At 44.2% G+C, this 27,952-nt stretch overlaps 1 protein-coding gene across 1 annotated transcript; it reads left to right on the plus strand.

Moving 5' to 3' along the window:
- The first annotated feature begins 439 nt into the window (after positions 1 to 439).
- On the plus strand, positions 440 to 27,952 carry LOC136465633 (11-beta-hydroxysteroid dehydrogenase A-like). The gene is made up of 7 exons (XM_066464288.1): positions 440 to 521; positions 5,367 to 5,593; positions 19,376 to 19,568; positions 26,909 to 26,994; positions 27,075 to 27,206; positions 27,366 to 27,530; positions 27,629 to 27,952. Exons 1-7 carry the CDS (start codon positions 440 to 442, stop codon positions 27,950 to 27,952), a joined length of 1,209 nt encoding a protein of 402 aa, XP_066320385.1.

A 27,952-nucleotide genomic window follows, 5' to 3' on the forward strand; every position in this document is an offset into this window, starting at 1 on the left:
GGAGGAGAAGAAAGCAACTGGGCGAGCGGAGAAGCTAGCTGAGGAGCTGAAAGGTGAGTACTTCGTGGTTGGAGTTACTGTTAGAGCAATTTCTTTTGTTTGATGGATCCTTGTGATGCCCGCAGACTATCGTCGGAGGACCAAGACACAGTTTGATGTGCTAGAGCAGGAGGCCAGGACCCAGAGGAGCAAGCTCGATGCTGTAGTTGTCGGAGTCAAGCCGGTGCTCGACCGTGTCAACCTAGAGGTGGCTCCATAGCCTGACGGCAGGCCGCCACGTTCGGACACCATCATCGAGAGGTGCAAGGTGGTGTGGGAGAACTTCAAGAGCTTCAACTATTATGCCACCATTACCACCATTACTCATGCCCTTGCGGTGGTTCGGTCCCACTACCCAGCCATTGACCTTCAAGCGATAGGGGCTAGATTTGCTAGAGGGATGGGCACGACGGAGCACCAGCAGCTAGAAGATGAGGTGGAAGACATGGTGAAGAAGCTGGCCGGCGACGTCGACCTATTCGGTGAGATGGACGGCGATGGCAAAGCTCAATGATCTGCTCGGAGAATATGCTGTAATAACTGAATAGGGTAGTTAAAATGCGCAAGGGCATAAACAATCATTTATATATATGTATAAATACTATAAAATGGCATGTGCATGTTTATGCAGTTTGCCAGTTATTCATTGAAGAAATGTTGTAGTGTTAACCCTAATGCAATTATACATAGTATAAGTAGCGTCCGAGCAGTTAGTTCATTACTAAACTCTTTGGCCTTCGCTAGCCCATAGTCCATAACATTGAGCACGGAGCCTATGCATGTGTAGGAGGAACAAGTGTGACTAAGGAACCGCAACCAACCACCCATAACACAGAGCGCGAAGCCCGTAGCACATGTAGGGAGAGATCAAAGACTGGGTCTTCTCCATAGAGAACAGAGCAAAATGTGTGCTGCTCGGGGGTTGGCGAAATAACTTGGAGATATGCATAGTGTTAGTAGCGTTCGAGCAGTTAGTTCTTTACTAGGCTCTTGGCCTTGGCTAGCCCATAGTCCATAACATCGAGTGCGGAGCTCGTGCATGTGTAGGAGGAATAGGCATGACCAAGGAACCACAGTCGGCCACCCATAACGTAGAGTGCGGAGCCCGTAGGACGTGTAGAGAGAGATCCGAGACTAGGTATTCTCCATAGAGCACAGAACAAAACATGTGCTGCTTGGCAATTTGCGAAACACTTCGAAGATATGGAGAAACGCAGCAGAGTGTTTATGGCGATCACATATTGGAGATATGGAGAAACATGGCAGAGCGTTTATGGCGATCACATATTGGAGATATGGAGAAATGTGGCAGAGCATTTATGGAGATCTCATATTGGAGTTCGTTAAGGAGTAGCGTAGAGCTAGCGACCGCAAGTGGAGATTAAATCGTAATGGAGAAATAATGGAAACTAATTATGGCGACCAAAACTTTATTCATCATGGAGTGGAGAATACATATCTAGAGCATTTTAAGGATTGAAATGTATAAGGTGCTCGATGTGCCATGAATTGAGGATATCGATTCCGTCCACGTCACATAGCCGATAAGACCCTGGTTGGGTAACCTCTTTGACCACGTAAGGCCCTTCCTAGGGGGAGGAGAGCTTGTGCATCTCTTCGGTTTTCTACTTTCTGCAGAGAACGAGGTCGCCAATATCAAATGAACTTTGATGTTGCGGTTGTAGTATCTCCACAAGCCTTCTAGATATTTGGCTGTGCGGATGCAGGTGATCAGGCGTTCTTCCTTAGCCCTATCAACGTCCTCTATCCGAATAGCTATGGCTTGCTCTTCATCATAATGTTCCACCATAGGTGCTCGAAAGGCAATGTCTGCTGGTAGTATGGCTTTTAAGCCATAGACCAAGAAATATGGAGACACACTGGTGCTACGACTAGCTTGAGTGTGCAGTCCCCAGACCACAGCTAGTAGCTCTTTGAGCCATCTGCCCGAATGTTTTTCTTCTTTCTGATATAGCCTCTTTTTGAGGGCATCAAGGATCATGCCATTCGCCCATTTGCCCTGGCCATTGGCTCTGGGATGGGCAACGGAGACGTATTTGATAGAGATGCATCGATCTTCATAGAAGTCCCAAAAATGATGACTAGTAAATGTAGTTCCGAGGTCGGTGATAATGCTGTTCGGGAGACCGAATCTATGGATGATATCTTCAAAGAGCTCGACTGCTTTCTTTGAAGTGGCCGAAACAAGCGGTTTGTATTCGATCCACTTGGAGAACTTGTCGATGGCGATGTACACGTACTGAAAACCACCTCACACTGGCTTGAAGGGCCCGATCATGTCTAGTCCCTAGCATGCAAAAAGGCCAGAAAGCTAGGATGGTCTACAGTTCTTGTGCTGACACGTGGATTTGCTTGGTGAAAAATTGGCATCCTTCACAACATCGGACGAGGTCTTCTGCATCAGAGATGGCTGTGGGCTAGTAAAAACTAGCTCAGAAAGCTTTGCCAACCAGGTTTCTCGAGGCCATGTGGTTGCCGTAGGAACCAGAGTGAATTTTGAGAAGTAGTTTCACTCCCTCTTTTTGGGTGATGCATTTCTGCAGTATCCCTTCCTTGACACTTTTTCTCATCAAGTTCCCATCCACCAGCACGTAATGCTTGCTTCGATGGATTAGGCTTTCGGTTTTAGTCTTGTCGGTGGGTACTTTAGCGCTGGTGAGGTACTTGATGAACTGTTCCCTCCAATCGGCGACCGACAAAGGTACTATAAGTACCAGCTGCTCGGCGGGGGGGGGGGGATTTCTTGAACTTCCTTCTCTTCCTTAATAGATGATGTAAAGAGGTCTTGAACGAAGACCCCAGGTGGAATCGTGGTCCGAGAAGAGCCTATCTTAGATAGGTGGTCGGTGAGCTGATTTTGATCTTGTACCATGTGGTGGTACTCGATACCGTAGAACTTCCCTTCAAGCTTCCTAATTTTGGCGCAGTATGCATCCATCTTCTCACTGGAGCAGGACCAGTCTTTGTTGAGCTAGTTGATGACTAGCATGGAGTCCCCGTATGCCATTAGGTGTTTGATGCCGAGCTCAATGGCTATACGGAGTCCATAGAGACATGCTTCGTATTCGGTGGCGTTGTTAGAGGCTAGAAAATGTATTCGGAGAACATATCAGAGTTTATCCTTGGTCAGCATAATGAACAGAATGCCAGCACCAGCACCGTTGATGTTGAGGGCACTGTCGAAGTACATCACCTAGTGCTCGGGGCAAGTAGCGGGGATGGGCTCTTAGATCTCGGTCCACTCAGCAATGAAGTCAGTGAGCGCCTGTGACTTGATGATAGGCCTGCTTCTGAATTCAATGGAGTAAGTGCCAAGCTCAATAGCCCACTTGATGATGCTGCCATTGGCCTCTTTATTATGGAGAATGTCCCTTAGAGGGAACTCAGTGACCACAACGATCTTGTAGTACTCAAAGTAATGGCGGAGCTTGCATGACGTGATCAGAATAGCGTATAGCAGTTTCTGAACTTGAGAATAACGAGTTTTGGACTCATTAAGGACCTCACTAATGAAGTAGACTAGATGTTGCACCTTATAGGCGTGCCTAGCCTCCTCGCGTTCGATGATGATAGCTGTGCTAACAATGCAAGAGGTGGCGGCAATGTAGATCAGTAGAGTTTCATCTGGTCGAGACGCTGTCATGATCGAAGGCTTCGTTAAAAACAACTTGAGCTACTCAAGAGCTGTATCTGCCTCCTCCAACCTAAAAAAGCACTCAGACGCCTTGAGGAGTTTGAAGAACGGTAGTCCCTTTTCGCCGAGGCGCGATATAAAGTGGCTGAGAGCAGCCATGCAACCTATAAGCTTCTATATATCCTTGACGGACGTTGGCCGCTTCATGTTGGTGATGGTAGAGACCTTGTTGGGGTTGGGTTCGATGCCACAGGCGCTGACAATGTAGGCCAGGAGTATGCTAGATGGAACTCCAAAGATGCACTTTGAAGGGTTCAACTTCCATCTGTACCTTTTTAGGTTGGCAAACGTTTCTTTGATGTTGGCGATGAGATTGTCAGTGGTCTTGGACTGGACGACCACATCATCGATGTAAGCTTCGATGTCGTGGCCTATCTATTGATCGAGGCACATCTTGATGGCCCTATGGTATGTCACCCCAACGTTCTTGAGTCCAAAGGACATGGTGGTGTAGCAGTACGCACCAAAAGGCATGATGAATGACGTCTTGATCTGGTCATCTTCCTTGAGGGATATCTGGTGATAGCTAGAGTAACAATCAAGGAAGGAGAGCAGTTCATAGCCGGCGGTGGAGTCTACAACCTCATCTATCCAAGGTAGACCGAAGGAGTCTTTAGGGCAGTGTTTGTTAAGATCAGTGTAATCAACACACATTCTCCATTCTTTATTCTTTTTTTGAACAAGAACAGGGTTTGCTAACCACTTAGGATGATACACTTCTTTTATGAATCCGGTAGCTAGGAGTCATTTTATTTCTACCCTAATAGCCTCCTTGTCTAGCGTGAATCGTCTGAGTTTTTGCTTGATCGGTTTGGCAGTCGGCGAGACATTCAAGGAGTGCTTGATCTTCGCCCGTGGTATCCTTGACATGTCTATAGGTTTCCAAGCAAACACATTGGCATTGGCACATAGGAAGGATATGAGCGCGCTTTCCTATTTGGGGTCGAGGTGAGCCCCCATCTTCACGGTCTTGGAGGGGTCGACGAGGCCGAGGCCGACCTCCTTGGTTTCTTTGGACTTGGCGGAGGCACGTGGAGGCTCTAGCGCTAGGATCTCTAGGTCGTTGGCAGGCACCGTCTTGGCGTCGGTGACCACATTGGCCATCTGGATGGAGAGGTTGGTGGCTTCAGCGAGAACGAGACTCTCTGTCTCGCAGGCGTAGGCGATGGAGAGGTTGGCCCACAGGGCCAGGACTCCTATAGGCGAAGGCATCTTCAGCACCAGATAGGTGTAGTGCGGTACAGCCATGAACTTAGCCAGAGCTAGCCGACCAAGTATGGCATGGTAGGCGGTGTTTTAGTTGGCGACATAGAAGTTGATGTGCTCGATGCAGTAGTTGCTAGCCATGCTGAACTGTATTGGTATGGTGATTTCTCCAAGCAGTTTAGATGCCCTGCCAGGTACCACACCCTAGAAGGAGGAGTCGGAGGGTGTGAGATCTCCTATCCTGAGCCCCAGCTCCTTTAGGGCTCTGGTGAATAGGAGGTTCAGAGCGCTCCTGCTATCGATGAGCACTTTTCTAAAAAGCACTTTCTGGATAGTTGCGTCAAGGATGGGGGGGGGGAAACACCCTATGTAAGGAATATTCGCCCACTGATTGGCCCTACTAAAGGTGATGGGGACCTTAGACCGGGGGCGATAGCTGGGGTTGGTGACGACGTCTTTTGCATTGACGGCGAGCACATGGCGGGCAGTGAGCTTCTATTCTCTTATGCTTTTGACAAAGGTGAGGCCATCGAAGATGGTGGCGACCACCTTGTCATGATCCTGGAAGGCATTGTTGTTGCCCCCGGGTGGTTGGCGGCCTCCGGCTCCATCATTGTTGTCATCGGCGTACTGGTTGGTGGTCGTAATCATCTCGCTAATCCCCGTTGGTGGCTTACGGTTGAACTTGGAGCGGAGATCATGATGATGGAGTCCTCGAACGAAGGCGGTGATAGCCTCTACTTCTATGATGTTGGGAATAGAATTCCTCATCTCGAAAAAGCATCTGATGTAGCTACGGAGGAGCTCGGACGACTTCTAGTAGATGTGATTCAGATCATGCTTGGTGTCCGGCTGAGTGCACGTAGCCATGTAGTTGTCGGTGAAGACCTTCTTTAGCTCTTCCCAAGATCTGATGGAGTCTAGGGCAAGGCTTGTGAACCAGTTCATCGTGGTTGGCATGAGCATGATGGGAAGATAGTTTGCCATGACACTGGTATCTCCTCCGGTAGTGTGAACAATAGTGGCATAAGTGAAAGGTCCTTGTGTGGTTTTGGTAATTAAGTGACAACCTAGGTGGACTAATTGTGTTTATATGAGATATATAGGTGATTAGTCCATAGGTACATGCATGTGAGCAACATATGCCATGAAAGGTGAAAATGGCTTGGAGATGTTGCAAAGCTCACACATGTGATGATGAAGGAGCTTATTGCACATGAGATATGACATTGAGTCATGTGATCAAGGTGGAGAAGATCAAGACAAGACTTGGCTTGATGGACCAGTTGCAAGTGTGAAGGGCAAGTCGGAGGCTTTGGAGCGATGGACCGTGTGGCGGTGAAGCTTGAGCAAGACTTAGCGCCGATGGACGAAGGCAACGGTGAAAAGCAAGTGAAGTCAAGATCGATGAACCAATATGATCACATGATGATATGAAGTGGATCATATCATTGATGATCATGTTGGTGCATGTGTTGCATCAACATTGGAGGAGATGAAATGGAATGCGCAAGGCAAAGGTATAACCTAGGGCATTTCATTTCACCGGTCATAGGTGTCTAGAGATGTTGAGTATCGGGTTTAGGATAGATGGCCGTACTATCAAGAGGGGCAAACTTGTTTGTATATCAGTCATCTAGTGCCACTCGAGTGATCTAACTTTGCATCATCACTAGGATTGAGTGACATGGCAAGTTGAGTGGCTAATCATTTGAAAATGATTGTGAAAATGCTAACACATACACATGGTGGTGTAGACTTGGTGGTGTTGGCACATTTACAAAGGAGAAGAAGTTGGAGTTGATGTGGATCAACGTGGTGAAGGAACGGAGGCTAGGGTTCAAAACTCCATCGGTGCCCTATTAAGAGAAGATAGGGTCCCATAGAGTGGACCAGATGCTGGTCACATGGTGACCAGACGCTAGGGTCCTGTATCCGGTCAGTGGCGGCCGAGAGCGTGCAGGCGTCGGTCTTCGACCGGACGATGGCGCTAGAAGTGACTGGATGCTGATAGGGTGCATCTGGTCAGGCTGACATATGGTGATGTAGGCAACACAAAAAAGTTGGAGAAGGACCGAACGCTGACGCTACGTCCGGTCGTGACCGACCAGATGCGTCCGGTCATGATCGACCAGACGTGTTCGGTCGCGACTGGTACCTTACTGGAAACGACCGGACGCTGGGGTTGCTGCGTCTGGTCAGTTTGAGCAGCTGCGTCCGATCATCACTTGACCATTGAGATCAAGTGACTGAGGTTGAATGGAGGCGACATGTGGCGAGCATCCGTTGACCAGACGCTGAGGTCCTATGTCCGGTCGATACGACCAGAGCATCCGGTCGTCCTGAGTTTTACCTAGTGAAGGGGTAACGGCTATTTTAGCCCTTGGGGCTATAAAAGGAGTGTGTGGCTGGCCTTGGGCTAGAAGCTAAGCACACTAGAGCCTTGGTGGCTTGTGTAGTAGTGCTTGGGAGCCCTCCATCTCACATATGCTTGATAGTGATCATCCGATTGTGTGAGAGAGCGATTCTAGTGCGATTGCATCATGAGGTTGCATCAAGTGGCAATAGGTGATCAAGTTGCAAGCCAGTGGTGCTTGTTACTCTTGGAGGTTGCCACCTCCTAGATGACTTGGTGGTGGTCTCCGTTTAAGCCCGCAAGAAGCTTGTGCGGTGCTCCGAAGAAGAGCTTTGTGAGGGGCATTGTGCTTGCCCCGTGGGAGCCACAAAGAGCAACTCTAGTAAAGCGTGTCATTGAGCTACCCTCACTTTCAGGGTAGGTTCTTGCGGTGCCCGATGTGCGGGCTTGGTGGGTGATGCCAATTAGCTGCCGAACCACCAAGTGAGCGGTCGACACAATGGGGACTAGCGTGTTGGCAAACACGTGAACCTCAGGAGAAAAATCACTGTGTCAACCTTGTTCTTCCTATTGGTTTGCAATCCCCTTTCACAAGCTTATATTTATATTTCGTATACATTGTGCTTGTGTAGTTGCTCTTGTAATTAGTTAGCTTGTGTAGCTTACTAGTTACCTTCTTTCTTGTGTAGCATAGAAGTAGCTCCCTTGCGTGACTAATTTGGTTTGTGTAACTATGTTAGTCACATTGCCTAGTTTGTGTAGCTAAGTAATTGCGCTCCCTAATTTGGCATTGGTTACCTTATTATTGAGCATTGCTAGTAAGCTTAGATAGCTTTGTGCTTTTGCTTACTAGTTTGTATAGGAGCTCCCTTGTTGCTTAAAGTACTAGTGGCATAGGTTTATGTGACCTTGCTTCTAGAATTGGTTAGGCGAGCTCTAGCTAGCCCGACACCTTTCTTGCTTAATTAGTATCTTTGGAAGGTGCTAGAGAACATAGATAGAGGGGTGTAGTCTTGGCTGGACCGATAGTTATAATTCCACACTTATTTTGGTTAGCCGACGTGATTAATTTTAGAAAGGACTATTCACCCCCCTCTAGTCCGCCATCTCGACCCTTTAGTAAGCCTGTAGCCACTGTGTGGGGTTCATCCATCCCTTGTATGGCTTGACCCCAGTGATTTTGAAACCATAGGGCCACTAGAGTGTTCGGAGTGCCCTCGTGAATGCTGGGGGCCCTTTGGGATTGTCGGCGCCGTGATCTGCAGCATTGTCGACATTGAGCGGCTCAAGAGCTGAGTCCGGGTTACCAAACTCTTGCTTGTACTCTTGATGGTGGCATACTTCTTCTTCATGGCGACTGAAGCGATGCTTGTCGATATGTCGTTGTGCGTCTCGGAGATTATTGAGGTGCACTCAGATGTCATGGTCGACCTCCTGGTCATGTTGGCGAAGGTGTTCAATGCTGTTGCCCCTAGCTCCCCCCTAGAGGGGTTGTTTGTCATCGCGGTGCTGGTCGGTGAAATGACTTGGGCGGTGATCAGATCTTGGCATGGCTAATCGGCAAATTGAACTTGTGGAGTATGAAGGCCTCTGATCCTAGCGGATCTCATTGACCTGGCAGTGCACTGCTTTAAGCATGGAGGCGACCTTGGTGACCTCCAGTGTCTATGGGAGCCTAGCGAGCTCGTTGGCGGCCATGGCTAGGTTGGCGCTTGGGGTCTTGTAGACGCCGTGGCCATTAACACAGGCAAATTCATCGTTGAGGTTGTGGTGGAGTTAGCATGGCCTTCCTTGCGAGTCAAGCTAAGCCTCGGCCATCACAAGGGCAGCCTCATTTGCTCGGTACTGCACACGGTTGATGTTCCTATTGACGCGGGCGGCGTGGTCCTCTTCGGTTTCCCCTTCCCATAGGGGGTTGTCGATGCTGACGTTAAAGATTGCATCTCCATGGAAGGGAGGGGGAGGAGGTTGTTCGGTGGAGGTTTTGGCGATAGTCTCCGTAGAGCCCTGGGACTCAGAGTCTAGATTCTCCTCTAGGATGGTTTGGAGGGATGCTCTAGGGCGTCGGGCGACATGTAGCATGTTGATAGCTAGTGGAGGCTAGTCGGCAATCTGGTTGGTGAGAGGATGGACATCTCCAACCTAGTTGGTGAATTTGCCTCGTAGGGCCTCTTGATACGTGGCAGTGACATTGGTGCACCCGAAGGGTAGGGCCATAACCCCTGGAGTTTCCCGAGCAGCCTCCGATAGTTTTGGACTAGAGGGTGGTCAGCGCTGGACCAAAGTGGTTAGAGCTAATTCCATGATGGTGAGGCAATCGACAAGCTTCTGGCCAACCTGGTTGATGGATGTGATCAGATCATCATTGTTGATTTGCCTCCTCTGGTAGCAGGGGAGCGGGCAATGAGTTGTCAGTGAAGACGACCTCAGAAGTGGTTCTGAGATCGGATCTACAGTCGCAGGTGTTGGGGTGATCGGTGCAGTACTGATCTGCACCGACTCGCTGAGCTCTCCGACTCTGTTAGCATTGATGATCCACGAGATCGATCCAACCTTCAAACCGACCATGTGTGGTGATATTTGTTATTTATAGAGTCAACTCCAAAAACTATCTTACAAAGATAGGGATACATAAAATTTTAAACATTGTACAATGTGGTATACCACTGCACATTGTTGTATTCAATCCCTCTTTGTGAAGATTTAGAACAAATGGGAAACAACACCGCAAGATGCTTTGTCAGAATGCATCTCTAATACCAGATTAATTTTATGACATACCTCACATAATGGAGTGTCCTTAGTTGAAACTTTGGTTCTTCTCCATATGTTTTCCCCTTCAACATTGTATTCTCTAGTGCCTTAATTGCATGATGCGGGATGCCACCTCTCAATATGATGTTTGTTCTTTAGCTTGAATTGAGGCTATAGCAGCCCCTTTGTCTGAACACTATGTGATTAGGGAGATTTATATATACCATAATCTTTCTCAAATCTAGATTCCGTGGCTTCTTTTCTTTGATGTCCCAAGTTTTTAATTTTATATTTAGTACTAGCTAAGCGTAGTGCTCATCATAAAACCTATAAATAATATAAAGACTCTTGGCCAACTACTAAATTTAGACTCTGCTAGTACTATATACAAAGAGAAACAAAGTTGTCTTACTACCACATATGACACTCTAAACCCTCTTATATCTTCATGTACCTCTTTTTTCTTTGATTGTATCCTTTGATGTGTTTGATTTTCCAAGTGCACCACCTAGCATCCATGTGACAACCTTGCGTACTAGCAAAAATTGTTGGTCGTCCCATCCATTGATGTGTTTATATTTATCATAACAATTATGTGGACCCTATGCTAGAGTCATCATGATTACATGCATATATATTTGTGTGGTCATGTTGGTTTCATCTTGTATCATGAATTCTATCTCCAAAAGCCAATATTAAAAAAAATGGTCCATTCCAAGAATTGATTCTATAAACAATTCTATTGCTGGTCTTGTTCCACTTGAATCCACTACATGGCCTAGAGATAAGGATAGCAGTTGAACCCACAAGTGCCGCACCGCCATGATGTGGGCATGGGTTCCAAATTTCTCTCTTGGTTTCCTACAAAAGCCCAAAATATAAGGGCCACCCTATGTGACCAAATATCCCATGTTCATTTGTCAACAACATGCTTATATATCTTAGATTTTTAGTCTATTTCAAGAATTTGTATATAATTACTTCATACACGTGTGTTAGATGACTAGATGTGGGATATAGTGTTTATTTGGTGTAGATTATATGATGCTTATGGTCAAACTAAACTGGAACTACAAGCCAAACATCACCCTTTTCTATACCTTTTCCGAACTCACTTTTCCCTGTAACCCCCATTTGTACTAATTAAAATGTAGAAGTTGTGTTAGACTAGTTCATGCTGACCACACTTTTCTGCTATTTATGCAGCTTCTTAGGAAAGTTATACCAAACATTCCCATATATAGAGAAGTGGATTAATTGCTTCTTTTTAACTTTCTATATATACTTATTATTAATGCAATTGTGATGTATATTACTTGTGCCTTTAATACACTAGGGGGGTTCTAGTCTCGGTTGGGAAACCCCCACTAGTCCCAGTTTCCCAACCGGGACTGCCAATCCGGGACTAAAGGCCCGCCCTTTAGTCCCAGGCCGTCTAACCAGGATTGAATGGGGGCCTTTTAGTCTCGGTTACTTATACCAACCTGGACTAAAGGGGGCTCCAGGCCGAGCCCAAGGGCGGCCACCTCCCGTCCCGGTTGGTATAACTAAATATCACCTTTTTATGATACAAGCCCACATCTATTGCTTATATTGTCATGGAGGATAGTGTAGGCAGGATGTACCCAATATTCGCAAGCGTATTCAAACATGATTTGATAACATATTTAATTGCAATTTTCTTCTCAGGTGCCTTTACTCCCACCTCTGAGATTTGTACAACACCTCTACCCCTCCTCGCGGCGATGGAAAAGCTAATTCGAGATTGGACCAATCGACTATTATCTACATCAAAGCTCTCTACATTCACTCCCTCAACCCCGAAATATGAAAGTGTCTCTTCAAGCCAAATGATTGGGTCAATTGTCAATGGTACATTAAAGAAACATATATATATACATATCAGAAAATATATTGTGTACAAGTGTATTTAAAACATATTAATATATTAAAACATATATTATTGCTTACTATGGTAGGATGATTGAATGTCCAGCAACCTTGATTCGAATCCCCAAGCAATACAATAGCCTCAACTCTGGACAATTGGTTCAGGGAGATGTCTAGCCATCTCTTCTCACTAAAGTTAAATATAAAAATTCATATCACTGGAGTCAATATATGAATTCATATACCAAAATTCATATATTCATAAGAATTTCCATATATATATACAAAATATCAAAATTCAAATATATCACTGAAGTCAATATTTTTCATATACCAAAATGCATATCACTAAAGTCTACATATCAAAATTCACATCTATAAAACCTTATACATCAAAATTCATATAATTGGACCCTATATATACCAAAATGCATATCAAATATATACAATATATCACACTAAAGTCAATATATCAAAATTTATATCACCAAAATCAATATCTTTCTGCATATATATATATCAAATTATATCAAAATATATGACTAAAGCAATTACAAGTTAGATCGAATACAAATAGCTAGCTAGCCAATTAGCTTAAGTTAGGGTTGAGTGCTACATTCCTAGAGTAGTTCCATTCCCCTTTTAATAAGAACAATTAGAATGTTCCTAATTCCATATCTATAATATCATAAAAACATCTAGCTCCTACTCGGCCCTTGAGTCAATTTTTTAGACATCCAATGCCACTGATGTCTACTTTTAGTGTAACAAAAGGTACCTATAATATGAATTGTCCATTTAAACCTTATGATCAGTTGAAAGGTCCTAATGGCTAGAGGGGGTGAATAGCCTATTAAAAATTTCTACAACAATACTTAATAAACCGGTTAGACAATTATGAGGCAAAGCAAGTGTTGCGCTAGCCTACTAAAATTGCAAGCCACCTACCACAATTCTAGTTTCTATTGTCTCTATCCACACAAATGCTATGTCACTACATTAAGTTAGTGTGCTCTCAATGGCTAACTAAAGAGCTTGACAACTAGTTTGCGGTAATGTAAAGAGAGAGTAAGATAGTTATACCGTTGAGTCGAGGAATGAACCAACAATCACAATAATGAATACCAATCACCTCTGAATCAAATGATGACACAATGTTTTTTTACCGAGGTTCACTTGCTTGCCAGCAAGCTAGTCCTCATTGTGGCGATTCACTCGGAGGTTCACACGCTAATTGGCATCAGACACCAAACCCTCAATAGGGTGCCGCACAACCAACACAAGATGAGGATCACACAAAGCCACGAGCAATTTACTAAAGTACCTTTTGGCTCTCCGCCGGGGAAAGGTCAACAACCCCTCACAATCACCATGATTGGAGCCGGAGACAATCACCAACCTCCGCTCGATGATCCTTTCTACTCCAAGTCGTCTATGTGGCGGCAACCACCAAGAGTAACAAGATAATCCCACACTAAAACACAAACACCAAGTGCCTCTAGATGCAAACACTCAAGCAATGCACTTGGATTCTCTCCCAATCTCACAAAGATGATGAATCAATGATGGAGATGAGTAGGAGGGCTTTGGCTAAGCTCACAAGGTTGCTATGTCAATGCAAACGACCAAGAGTATGAGCTAGAGCCAGCCATGGGGCTTAAATATAAGCCCCCACAAAATAGAGCCATTGTACCCCTTCACTAGGCACTGCTCGAGGTGACCGGACGCTCCAATTAGATCGACCGGACGCACCCTACCAGCGTCCGGTCAACAGATGGCTGCCATGTCATCCCTCTCTTCAAATACTGAGCGCCCGATCCCAATGGCCAAGTGATGACCGGACATAGCATAGTGCCACAACCGGACACATAGGACCCCAGCGTCCGGTCACTTACAGTAAGGTTCCAGCTGTGACCGGATGCTTTTGGTCATGCCTGACTGGACTCACCCAATTTCCATTCACTCACTGTCTCCTTTGTGCGCTACCACATCAGCAGGACCGGACGCACCCCGCTAGCGTCCGGTCGAAGACCGACGCCAGTGTCTTCACTGCTTCCACTGACCGGATGCTCCGGTCTAGTTGAGACTAGCATCCGGTGCACTCTACGAAACCCTATCATTTCTGTACAGGGCGCTGGTGGCACCATCGGACTGTCCGCACTCTACGGGTGGACACTCCGCCGATGAAGTTTCTAACCCTTGCTCAAATGTGCCAACCACCAAGTGTATCACCTTGTGCACATGTGTTAGCATATTTTCACAAATGTTTTCAAGGGTGTTAGCACTCCACTAGATCCTAAATGCATATGCAATGAGTTAGAGCATCTAGTGGCACTTTGATAACCGCATTTCGATACGAGTTTCACCCCTCTTATTAGTATGGCTATCGATCCTAAATGTGATCACACTCACTAAGTGTCTCGATCACCAAAACAAAATGGCTCCTACCATTTATACCTTTGCCTTGAGCCTTTTGTTTTTCTTTCTTGTTTTCCAAGTCCAAGCACTTGATCATCACCATGGCAACACCATCGTCATGTCATGATCTTCATTTGCTTCACCACTTGGAGTAGTGCTACCTATCTCATAATCACTTTGATAAACTAGGTTAGCACTTAGAGTTTCATCAATTCACCAAAACCAAACTAGATCTTTCATCTGTATGTTAAGAAAAAAATTGCAGTTGCCTAGAGTGTCACTCGGATATGTGCAACGTATATACTTGTGCTATATGTTCAATGCTCAGTTTCACATAGTAGGAAGGGATGAGGCGAGACGATCGGGGTCGAATACCTGGTGGTAGCAGCGAGGGTGAGGTCAGAGATGAAGGCGCCGGTGGAGACGATATCGAGGCTAGAGATGAAGGTGCTGGTGGAGACAAGGGTGATGGAGCCACACCATGTGCCGAAGATGAGGACATGGTCGAGGTCGACAAAAGACGAGGGGGAGGGTGAGGCCACGTGCGCTGGAGCCAAGGACGAGGGCGATGCCGACCACCGGAGATGAGAGAGAGGGTGTCACACGCGCCGAGGAGAGAGGGCGAGGATAGCCGGATCAAGGATGAGGGTGAGGCCGAGGCCGAGGCCATGCACGCCAGGGAGAGAGGACGAGGGCGAGGCCGGTCGCCAGAGATGAGGAAGAGGGTGCCGCCGCGCGTGCTAGGTAGACACGGACAATGGTGAAGCTGGCCGGATCGAGACGAGGGCAACGACGAGGCTACGTGTGGAGCCGAGGATGGGGGCGAGGCCCACCGCCGGAGATGAGGGCGCCACCGCGTGTGCCAGGATCGAGACGGACGCACGGCGTAGGTGGCGAGTGTGGCCGTAGACGAGGAAGAGGGGGCGGGTGGCGAGCGCGGCTGGCCTGGGGGATTGAAGAAGTGACATGGCGACGGTGAGTGAAATTTCGGGGAGAAAGAAGAAAGAACACCCGTATTTATATGGTAGAACCCTATAGTCCCGGGTTGGGCCACAAACCGAGACTAAAATAGTCTCGGTTGGTGGTTCAACCTGGGATTAAAGCCAAATTTTAGCGTGCGACGAAACTGCTGCCTACCCAGCAGTTTCATTTCCCGTCCATGCAACAGTTCTTTACATTTCCTTTAACATAAATAGGCTGTTACGTAGTAAAAAAAAAATATAGCTCAAAAAATTGCAAGACAAAATTTCTTTAATATACAATTTATAATGCTTTTGTTTCATTACATACTTAATAACATATGCTATAAATTATAATTATATTTTAAAAATTGAAATTTTAAATTTAAAAAATTCAAACATACTTTTTCTTGATAAGATGATTTCAAATGAAAAAGTTATTAACTACAAAGTTACATAACTTTTTGAGATCTACAACTTTCATATTGGTTGTTTCTCAATTTGAGGTCATTTTAAAAAATTCAAATTTTAAATTTGAGAAATTCAAACATAGTTTTATTTGACAAGATGACTTCAAATAAAAAAGTTGTCAACCACAAAGTTGTATAACTTTTTGAGATCTACAACTTTTATTTTGGACATTTCTTCATCCGACAAAGTGGCACTAAACATTGTTCAAAATTTACATATCATGATTAGTTCTATAACTTTTATGTTCATTAATTTCCCAACTGAATTCATTTACTGTTTCAAAATGTTATTTGAAGTTGCTATTTTTTAAAGAATCAAATTTTGAATTGATAAAACAAATTCAAATGAAAATATGACCAAAATGAAAGCCATAAGAACACAATAAATTAATAGAGCATGATTTTAGAAAATTTTAAGAAAAATGATCAAATTTGAAGTTAGTATGACGGAGAAAGACTAGCTACAAGTTTTAGCTAGAGATTAAAAAGAGAAATCAAACTTCTTTAAAAATTTAATTTCAAATAGAATTTCAAAACAGTAGATGATTACAAATAAAAAAATTGTCAAATACAAAGTTGCATATGCATTTCAATCCTACCACTTGTGTTTTTGTTTCTCTGATTTTTTTGTTTGCATATGCATTTCAATCCTACACGAGTTAAATTTCAATCCATACAAACATAATTATAATATCCATACAAATAAACCTAATGAAACATAATTAACTTGCATACAAACATAATTAAAATATCCATACAAATAAACCAAATTAAACATAACCGTTCGAATAAACCTAATTCAACATAACAGTATGAATAAACCTAACTAACACATGGATCCTACAAACCGGCTATAACCCTAGCCTATCTCCACTGCCAGTAGTGTATATCTTGGATTGTGTAACCACGATCATTGTCTTTGTAATGCAAGGTCCGCACTAAAACACTCTCCATTGTCGCGTAACGCCGAGGATATGGCATCCCATAGATGTAGCTTACAGATGGACTATCGATAGCCTGGTTTTGCCTAAATCTCACGCAATACTAGATACCAGCTGTCGTCCTTTGGTCCATCGCTTCCACAAAGTCTTAGGTGTACCCCAATCGCTTAATAGCTTGCGTGAGAATGGGCTGCAAGCCACATGTAGCATAGGTGAAATCATAGAGCAAAATCTACAAGCGGACAAACAAAAAATATTAGGAAGCGCTCATATAATAATAAGAATAATAAACATTACTCTCATAGCATACACGATGTACCATATCCATATGGTTGAATGTCGCATGCCTCTCGCTTACTCGCGACACATTCAGACTATGCTGGCGTAAAGCTTCTATCTTCAAGGACGAGAAATCAGGTATACGGTAGCCAATTCGCTCAATTGCCTGCAAAGAAAGCAGCACGACATCGATCTAGGTGCCTATCTTGGTCGGCGACTGTCGTCCAATCTGTACGATGTCCTGGTGTACCTCATTATTTTGCCTAATGGGGATGTCGAAGGCCAGACTGCATGTCCATAACTCGCCACCTTCATCATTCACCACCACACTTGTCATCATTGTAAAGATGTCCCACACCCCGAGCAGCCATAGTGCGGCTTCCAACCACTTGACCGATTTTATACTCTGTGACATATGCAATAATCATGTTATTAATGAACGTATATATGAAAAAATTATATTAGCACGCAAAACTTAAAATATTTCATACTATTAATGGGTCTAGGCGACGCGGAACGGCCCTATCTGACGATGGCATGAATAGAAGATCACCAGGGTGAAAACCTGGTTCTATGACTGGGGAGTCTGCCGCCATTCATCGTAACTAAAAAAACTAAAAAAACATCCCAATAAATATAGAACCCCCATATAAATATACCATACGATAATATATATTAGAGAAACATATAAAAAATAAATCATCAATGCATGCCAAGTAAACTTAAACATTTTGCATATAATTTTTAACAATTATTAACTCTCATCAAGAAATAATGTTGCTAACAAAGATTCTAGAAAACTATAAATGTTTAAGGTCATGTAGAAATGATCTATAAATAAAAATAAAATCCACCATTATTATTCCTAATTAAAAAACCACATATTTCTATGCTTATTACTAAACCATGAAATGATCTACATTATTACCAATGAAAGATTAGAAGATGAAGTTGCTAACCTTTTAAGATTAAAGATGAAGCCGGTGGACGAGAGCAAGAACTTGCTCCCCCAAACAAGAACACGGATGAACACAGACGCACAAGCAAAGACCAAAGATTTGACCTGTGTCTCGGGCTAGAGGGACAGTGTGGAAGCAGGTATATATAGGTGGGGACCTTTAGTCTCGGTTGGTGGAGCCTTCCGGGACTAAAGTATCAACCTCTAGTCCCGGTTGTAGCCTAAACCCGGGATGAAAAGCCAGTGCGACCTTTGGTCCCGGTTGGTGGTTCTAACTAGGATTGAAAGGCAACCTTTAGTCCCGTTTTAAACCACATACCGTGACTAAAAGTCTCTGCTGCAAAAGCTTGCTGCACTATCCGTTGAGCAGGGGATTCTAGTCCTGGTTGGTGGTTCCAATCGGGACTAAATCTCCTATTACTCTCGGGCCAAATTATGACCGGGACTAAAGATAAAAACCGAAAGTCTGTTCTGTACTAGTGGGAGGTGCAGGCCTGCCTGAACTTGGACCCTAGGCCATCAATTTTCGGTAGGTGAGGAACACATCCACTGTGGATAAGAAGTTTGGTCTATTACTGTTGCACCTTCTTCACCGCCGCATCGTTCCCTATGACTCAGTCGCATCACCCATGCCCCCTTCAAGTGCCGCCCCATGAAATTCCATATCTCATTTGCCCATACTATCGATGTTCTAGAAAGAAATTTATTATATTAGTTCTGTCCTAAGTCAAAACATCTTAAGTTTAACCAAATTTCTAGAGATCGACATCAAAATTTGTTATACCAAATTGACATACTATGGAAATAAATTTGACGATAAATGATACTTATTTAGTATCATAAATATTTATAACTTATATAAATTTAACCAACCATGATATAGTCTGACTTAGAACAAAATTAGGACCAACTTTGTCTGTTTGAACAGAGGAAGATCAACATTTACTCCGTACGTGATAGGCACAATGTAAAACATTCCAGGAACCGTACAGGGACAGACTTAGGGTATCGTAGAGCTGGTTTAGTTTCTCCCCTCAAAATTTATTCCCTATCACATCGGATGTTGGATACATGCATGGAGTATTAAATATAGACTATTTACGAAACCAAATGTATATGTAGAGAATAATTTGCAAGGCGATTTTTTAAGCATAATTAGTCCATGATTTGACAATGTGGCGCTACAGTAAACATGTGCTAATGACGGATTAATTAGGCTTAATAAATTTATCTCGCGGATTCCTAAGGACTTTCATAATTTATTTTATTATTATAATTCGAATACTCGATGTGATATCTCAAATGATACCTGATGTAATACCTCATTTTACCCCTGTATTTAAACATCCCGGTAACTCAGTAGTCAGTACGGGATCAATTGTACGTGCAGGAGCTTGCGTACCAGTACACGAAGAAAGGTGCCTGCCTTTCGCTGGTGGCCCAGAGGAAGCAAGCGCTGGAGGGCGTGGCGGCGGACGCCCTGGAACGTGGCACATCAGACGTTCTTGTCATTCCGGCTGACGTCTCGGACGCAGAGCAATCGAGGCACGCCGTCGAGGCCACCGTTGCTCACTTCGGCAAACGTACGAGACCATCTCTGTCACTAAGTAAAAAACGATTTTTTTTTAGTAACGGGACGATTTTTTTAGAAGCGGCTGGTGATGTAGCTGTTCCTACAGTGACATACTTAGGAGCCCAGATACCAGCCGCCCCTACAAATAGAACAGCAGGGGCGGCTGGTGATACGAGCCACCCCTACAAATGGGTCTGATTTGTAAGGGTGGCTCACTCACCAGCCGCCCCCGGTGTTTCAATTTGTAGGGGCGGCTGGTGATTGAGCCGCCCCTACAAATGGCCACGTATTATTATCTGCTATTTGTAGGGGCGGCTCAATCACCAGCCGCCCCTACAAATAACCCACATATAAAACAGCTGCAGCACCTTTTTTCTCCTTGAGTCACTCACTCTAATCCGTGAAAGAAAGGTGGGGAGGCCTTGGGCATCTCCCAAAAATTGTTCTACTAAGGGGGGAAGGTTTTGGTCTCAAATCCTTTGGTGGAGAGGTTGTAGAAGGTAAGAAAATGCTATTCCATACTTTTTTGAAGTTTTAATGGTTGGTTAGTGAGTAATTAAAGTTTTATTTTTCTCTCTCTTCTATGGTGCTTGAGCTACTTATGAAGCAAATTAGACCCAAATTTTAAATGTAGTAGGGTAAATTTGGGAGGGGAACAAGATCATACCTTTATTTGGTCCATGTTTCTTGATTTCAGTGAACAATTAGTTAGTTTTATGCATGTTTTATGTGCATGTAGATCTATATCTAGGGTTTGTTTTTTTTATTAATTTCGTTTTTGTAAATTTATGTTTGATAAAATTGGACTAGGGTTTGTATAAAAGATATTGGTTAAAGTATAATTGTTGCTAATTGTTGTCTTTGAAATTGTTTATTGTTATCAATAAATATGTATTTTAATTATTTATGGATAAATGGGCCATTAATTAATTTTTCTCTACCATGGTATGTTTGTATGCTTCATGTAATTATATTAGATTTATATTCATATATATATATCTGAAGTATATACAATTATTCTCAAGTAATTATTAATTTGATTCATTTTTATATATATCTGAATAAGTAGTCCTTTAATGTTTGTTTTGTTGTTGTTGTAAAAGATGGAGTACAGGAACTCTTGGATGTATGGTTCGTTAAGGTTCAAGACATGTTTTCATGAAGAGGTGGATAAATTTATTGAAGCCGCAAAGAAGTCTGCAACGACATTGAAAGAGAATAATGATACAATTATTTGTCCCTATAAAGATTGTAAGAACTGTATGGCATGAACAGATGTGACTATCATCAGATCATATTTGATTATACGAGGATTTGTTGAGGACTACATAGTGTGGATTCACCATGGTGAAATGGTTATTGTTAATGACGAGGATGAGGAGGAATACGACGACGAAACCATAGAATCCCTGTCCCAATATTCAACAGAGCTTGATGCATGAATGGATTTCGAGTTTGGCAATGAACAAGGTGGTGATGCTGGTGGTTGGGATGGTAACGACAAAGGTGGTGCCAATAATGATGGTGGAGCACGTGTCGAGGGTAAAGATGATTTGGAGGACATGATTCGAGCCCTTGGACCAGAGATTTTACTAAATAGCCCGAAAGATATAGAAATTTTGGAAAGGATGACAAAAGCATCGAAGGAGACTGTGTATGGTGTTGAAAAGGGTTGTCCGACACATTGGACATTGCTATGTTTTGTGCTTGAGCTGCTCATCCTAAAGGCTAAGTACGGCTGGTCAGACTGTAGTTTCAATGATCTATTACATCTCCTGTCATGGGTGCTGCCACAACCAAACTCAGTTCTCGCCAACACATACCAAGCGAAGAATGCCATAAGTCCATTGACAATGGGGGTTGAAAAAATCCATGCATGCCCCAACCACTGTATACTTTTTCATGGCGAAACATTCAAGTCACTGAATAAATGTCCCTGGTGTGGGGCCAGCCGGTACAAGAACAATGACCTTTACGGTGGGGACGAAGCCTCCATGGGAAAAAAGAGGAATAAGAAGGGTACAAAAAGGTGGTACAAGAATCTCAGCCCCCAGAGGACACTCCATTAGGCAACGATGCAAAGCAGAGAAGAATTCCTACCTTGGTAATGTGGTACCTGCCAGTGATCGACCGCTTGAGACGTATCTTCCTAACCCCTAAAGAAGCCACACTCATGACATGGTGGGATGATGAGCGCAAGGTGGATGATGATAAGATTGCACACCCGACTGATTGTAGTCAGTGGCAAAGGTTTAATGAGAAGCACAAAGAATTCAGCGATGACCCAAGGAATGTACGGTTTGGCTTAAGCATCGATGGAATAAATCCCTTCAATGAGAGGATGAGCGACCACAGCATATGGCCAGTGATCTTGACCATGTACAATATCCCAACATGGTTGTGTCAGAAGAGAAAGTACCTTCTCCTCACTATTCTTATTTCTGGCCCTAAACAACTAGGCATTGATATAGACGTGTTCCTCGGGCCTTTGATGCAGGAAATGGAGAGGCTATGGAGGCATGGGGAGCAGATGTATGATGCGTTCCGAAAGGAGGACTTCATATGTAGAGCAATAATATTTGTTACTACCAATGATTACCCCACGCTATTTGCTTTGTTTGGACAGATCAAAGAGAAGATGAGATGCTTGGTTTGCTTGAATGGTACTACATGGGTGTACCTGGATGTATCCAAGAAGATAGTTTACCTAAGGAATCTACACTTCTTAAAAACAAGTCACAAGTACCATGGCAAATTGTTCTTTAGATTTTATGACAATGTCCTAGAGATTGAACCCCCTCCGGAGAGACGTCATAACGGAGAACACATGTATAGAATGGTGAAAAACATACGCATCGTCTATGGAAAGAAGAATCCGGATGAGACGAACAGAAATAGAAGCACACCTCCTGTCGAAGGCGTACCTTTCAAGAAACAATCGATCTTCTTTCAGTATCTGCCTTATTGGCCAGACTTGGAGGTCCCCCATGCCGTTGATGCTATGCACATGCAAAAGAATGTCTTTGAGAGTCTTATTGCTACCTTGATGGACACAGACAAGTCAAAGGATGGTCTGAAAGTACAGAAAGACATGGTGCAACTAAACGTGATGCCATAGCTTCACCCGGTACTTGAGGCTAATGGAAAATACACTCTGCCCACGGTGTGCTTCAACCTAACACCAGACAAGAAGAGAGCTATACACACTTTCCTGAGGGGGGTCATAGTCTCGACTGGGTTTTCAGCAAATGTGAAGAAGCTAGTGTCGATGAAGGACTTGTCAATAACACACTACAAGGCTCACGATTGCCATGTGATGCTGACAGTGTTTCTACCTATTGCAATCAGGGCTATAAAGCCAGAGTTCTTGAAAATGGCCATCACCCGCATGTGCTACTTCTTTTCAAAGATTTCACAGAAGATGATTGGTAAGCAAGAGCTGAGTGACCTACATGAATTTGTGGTGGAGATACAAAACCAACTGGAGATGTGTTTACCTCCTACTTTTTTTGATATAATGCCACATCTCATGATTCATATGGTTCATTAGATACAGGCGCTGGGCCCTTGCTACTTGCATGAAATGTGGTCCTACGAGCGGTTCATGTCGGTTCTAAGTCGATACGTGCATAATCGAGCATACCCAGAGGGCTCCATGATAGAGGGTTACAGTACTAAAGAAGTCATCGAGTGCTGTCAAGAGTACCTAAAAGTACAAAAAGGGATTGGTAAACCCGATTCTCGTCACAAGGGTAGGCTGGCTAGGAAGGGCACTAGTGGTAGAAAAGTGTTCATCGACCATGATTACAAAGAGGTGAGTCGGGCGCATTACAGTGTCTTACAGAGTACACAACTGATGCAACCGTACATTGATGAATACTTGGCTATCATTATGGCGGAGAGAAATGGCTGTTCGGATGATTGGGTCATGAAACAACACAAGCAATGACTAACTACATGGTTGAAGGACCAAAATATACCGTCTGGAGAAATCATAGACTCTATTACCGTCAGAAGGTTGGCGGAGGGGCCATTGAGGCAAGTGACATCTTGGAATATTTATGACATCAATGGGTATACGTACTATACCCACACAAAGGATAGTAAATATGTGAACCAAAACAACGGTGTTCGAATAGAGGCTCTCGATGGATTGGGGCGAAAGATCCAATACTTTGGCATCATTGAAGAGATATGGGAACTTGACTATGGAGGGGATATAACGGTGGCCCTGTTTTGATGCTGCTGGATCAAACAATACCAACTGAACGAGATCAGATTGAGAGTCCTGGACCTCAAGAATCTAGGCTACCAAGATGACCATTGGGTGCTCGCTTCATGTGTCTCACAAGTTTCTATATGTCTGACCCACAAAGTAACCTCCCCCCGAAGAAGAAGACAAAGCATGTGGTTGCCTCCGAGAAACAGCACATTATTGGAGTTGATGGCGTGGACGATGTTGAAGCTTACAATAACTATGATGAGATGCTGCTATTACAAAAGTTCCTAGCAGCCAAGGTTCCACTACAGCCACAACCCCCATCGATCGCATATGGAAACCAACTAGTTGCACCATGGTGTTTCTCAGCGGCTAGCAGAACACTGTGATGGAGGTGGCAACGGGTGTGGCACATCCTCCCGGTGGCTTACACCACAATAATAAGATACCGCCGGACTACACTAGGGTCGAGGTGCATACCGTGAAGCCCGAGTTCATGCAGTGGAGGATAGACTACGCAACTCCTGAGGGGCTGGTGTTACTTGGAGACGTTATGGGACAGTTCATCCTCTGGCACAAACATGACATTATATTGACTGCTTCTTCGCTACCTCCCCCTCTCCAAAATTTGGAGCAAGTTGTTGAGGTCGGGGAGATATTTTCACCGTCTCGTGACCACCACATTCCTGAGATGCCACATTCTTCCCCGCCTCCTAGCGAGCATGTGCCTGATGAGATGCCACAACCTTCTCTAGCTCGTACCGAGCAAGTACATGATGAGATGACACAGTCTTCTCAACAAGCATAGCCGATACATGAACATCGAGTGCCTCTTGAAGAAGATGATGCACAAGAAGATGAGGACGTGCCTGAATGGGAACTTCGAAAGAAGCATCCAATCACCATAAGGCTAGTTTATGTTCCGATGAAAGACGTCTCGTCAGTGTCTAAGTGGTATTTCCAAGACTAGCTCAAGCCTGAGAACCAAGTTAAAAAGTCCCATCATGGGGTTCTGAGGAGGCCATCACTAGCAAACTCCACCAAATTGCAAAGCAGTATCCAAATGTTGATGCCATCAAATGGTCAAAGGATTGCCCTAAAACATATGAAAGAGGCAAGTCCTTCCTACCAAACCGGGACATCCAGCGCCTACCACTTGGAATGAGAAGGTTCCATGATTGGTACTTGCGTGTTCTCCCAATGAGCATAGACCTCATACAAGCATGCTTCCCCATCGACACATTTGGAAGCCCAGCTGGGAAAATTGTCTTTGACTTCAATGACATGCACACATGCTTTCACCTAGGAGAAATGGAGATGAATCTAATTCGCACGTAGTGCCTGTAAGTCCTTGTCCTCCCGATATGATATGAATGTAATCTTTGAATTTTGTTGTAACTAACCCACGCCGTGATTTGTAGAATGCAAGTGCACATTGTCAAACAAATGCCAAGTGTGAAAGCCAGGTATCTAGACCCTCAAGCTATAGCCCAAACAAATTTTAATTATCCTAAATAGTGGAAACTGGATGTCAAAGAGCTAACTGCTACAAAGACTCTTTGGGAGAAAGCACATCCGTACAACGAAACTAAGGGAAGAGTCCCTTAAGGTTGCGGCATACATTGCCCTGGCTTTCAAAACTCTCCAACAACACTCTACTATATGGCTATCATACAACTTCGAGTAAGTTCAACTCTATACTTAAAGCTTTGTTCGATATATTTTATTCAATGCAAAAGAGCTTATCTAGTTCTATGATTAAATCCATGCAGGAACCACTGGATTCGTATAGCCATCGATGTCGGGAGGAGCATGGCATGGGTCTTTGATTCAATAGATAGGGATCCGGTGACATACAAAAACTTCATATCGAATGTCAAGACGTATACATATCGACAATCCTCATTAGCTTATATGTTTGTATACATACTTGTAACGTTCACTTTTAGATACTAACAAGTTGTATTTACTAAAATAATTCGAACATGACATTTAGGTTCTATGTCACTAATCATCATGGAAGGCATGATCCAGCATGGAAGGAAAAGCTGGCTATAAAAACACTATATGCGGTAAGTGTAACTTACTTCTTCAGTACTCTATTACATGACTGTCAAAAGCATTACTTAACATTTTCATATGCAAAACACACAGTGCCCCAAGCAGAAGCCTGAGAATGTACATTGTTGATACTATATATGTTCTATGATGAGTAACACTGGTGCCTACAGGAGACACCCCTTAAGGGTAAGTTTGAACCTTTTCACTCATAGTATAAAAACTTCGTACATGGTATGAAATACTAAACCTAAACTTATTCTCTTGTAGTGGAAAGAAGAGAAAGGAATGAAAAGAGACCCATACAAGGATGACCAACTCTTAGAGCTCGTCGGCAACCTTTGCAATTTCATATTGGATCAGATTGTACACGTCAAAGGCGCCTATCATGATCGAGAGTCTGACTTAGGTAGAAATCCTCAGTATCAACACCTTCGTGAGACTGAAAGGCTAGCTCTAGGACGTTGATAATAATGTGTATGAAATTTGTATATTTAATGATGGATTGTATATATTCTTGTGAATTAGACTTGTAATTGTAGTTTATATAATACTCTTGTCCTTGTAGTCTAAGGGGTTCGGAATGCTGGTCGCGGGGCGTTCGGCAACGCGAACGCGGTTCGGAACATTTGTCGCGGGGCGTTCGGCAACGCGAACGCTTTGGCTGTAATACGCGAAAACAAACAATGTTCTGGTCGAATTTGAATTGTAAATTTAAATTTTTTTATGGAAAAACGTACTATAGGGACGGTTCTAGATTGAACCGCCCCTACAAACAGGTATTATAGAGGCGGCTAGTACTACAGCCGCCTCGACAAATCGATTTGTAGGGGCGTGTTTGTAGGGGTGGCCTGAGAACCACCCCTACAAATACAAGATTTGTAGAGACGGTTCGGTAGGGGCGGCTGACCAAACCGTCCCTACAAAGAATTACGAGCCGCCCCTAAAAATGGTTTCTGTAGTAGTGTGTATCCCTCTAGCTATGTCTCCATCCTGCATCCTGCTCGTGGTCATCTGAGACTTGGTATTATTGTCTGATCACGTCTGCGTCACTGTATGTGTGTGTGGTTCAGTGAACCATCTAGTTGCCAATGCCGGGGTCTGGTCCAGCTGCTGCTTCGACGAAATCACCAACATTACCGGGTTCAACAAAATGATGGTAAACCAAATATACTCCTATGTCCTATGTACTATGAGACTCAAGTGGGTGACGTTTTAGACATGCACACATATATCTAGGATGTGAATTTCTGGGGCTCTGTCTACCCAACCTACTACGCCATGCCAAACCTGAAGGCCAGCAAAGGAAAACTCATCGTGTCTTCCTCCACAGCCGCGACGGCGCCTACATCTAGGATGAGCTTGTACAATGTAAGCAACGAACCAGTACATACCTAGACACCTATAGCTAGCTAATTCAGAAAATAGAGAAACTGTAAATATGTGAGTGCGACAGTTGTTTGTTTCACCTAAATCCTAATTAACGGCTTCTGAATATTAATCAAGTTTTATATGTGTGCAACACAACAGGCTACCAAGGCAGCACAGCTCAGGTTCTACGAGACACTGAGATACGAGCTTGGCTCGGAGGTTGCGGTGACTATACTGACGGCAGGATTCGTGGAGTCTGAGATGACCAAAGGCAAGGTCATCCAGAAAGACGGCGACGTCGCCATTGACCTGGAGGCCAGAGATGTAAGTTGCAACAAATTAAGCTATCTATATTCAGTATATCTCAGTTATGTCAAGTAGCAAAGCTTCCAACGTGAGGGACCTGTACATGTCGTTTGCAGGTGCAGATTGGGGTGTTCCCAGTGGTTCGTGTCGAGAAGCTGTGCGAGGTAGCCTTGGACGGCATCCAGAGAGGCGACTGGTACGTGACATGGCCGTCGATGTACCTGCCGATGCCGTTCATCGCCTGCATCGCCCCCGAGGTCCTCAACTGGCTGTCCTACGCGCTGTACAACGCCAAACAGGGGAGCCTGCCGCTGAGCCAGAGAATGCTGGACGCCACCGGAGCCAAGCGCTTTTACCCACTGTCGCTTCGGCATCACCCGGGTATCAAGACGGAGGGGACTCATCACAAACAAGATATCGATGCAGCGTCAAATGTGTAG

This window comes from Miscanthus floridulus, chromosome 7, assembly GCF_019320115.1.
Source record: "Miscanthus floridulus cultivar M001 chromosome 7, ASM1932011v1, whole genome shotgun sequence".
Classification (NCBI taxonomy): Eukaryota; Viridiplantae; Streptophyta; class Magnoliopsida; order Poales; family Poaceae; genus Miscanthus; species Miscanthus floridulus.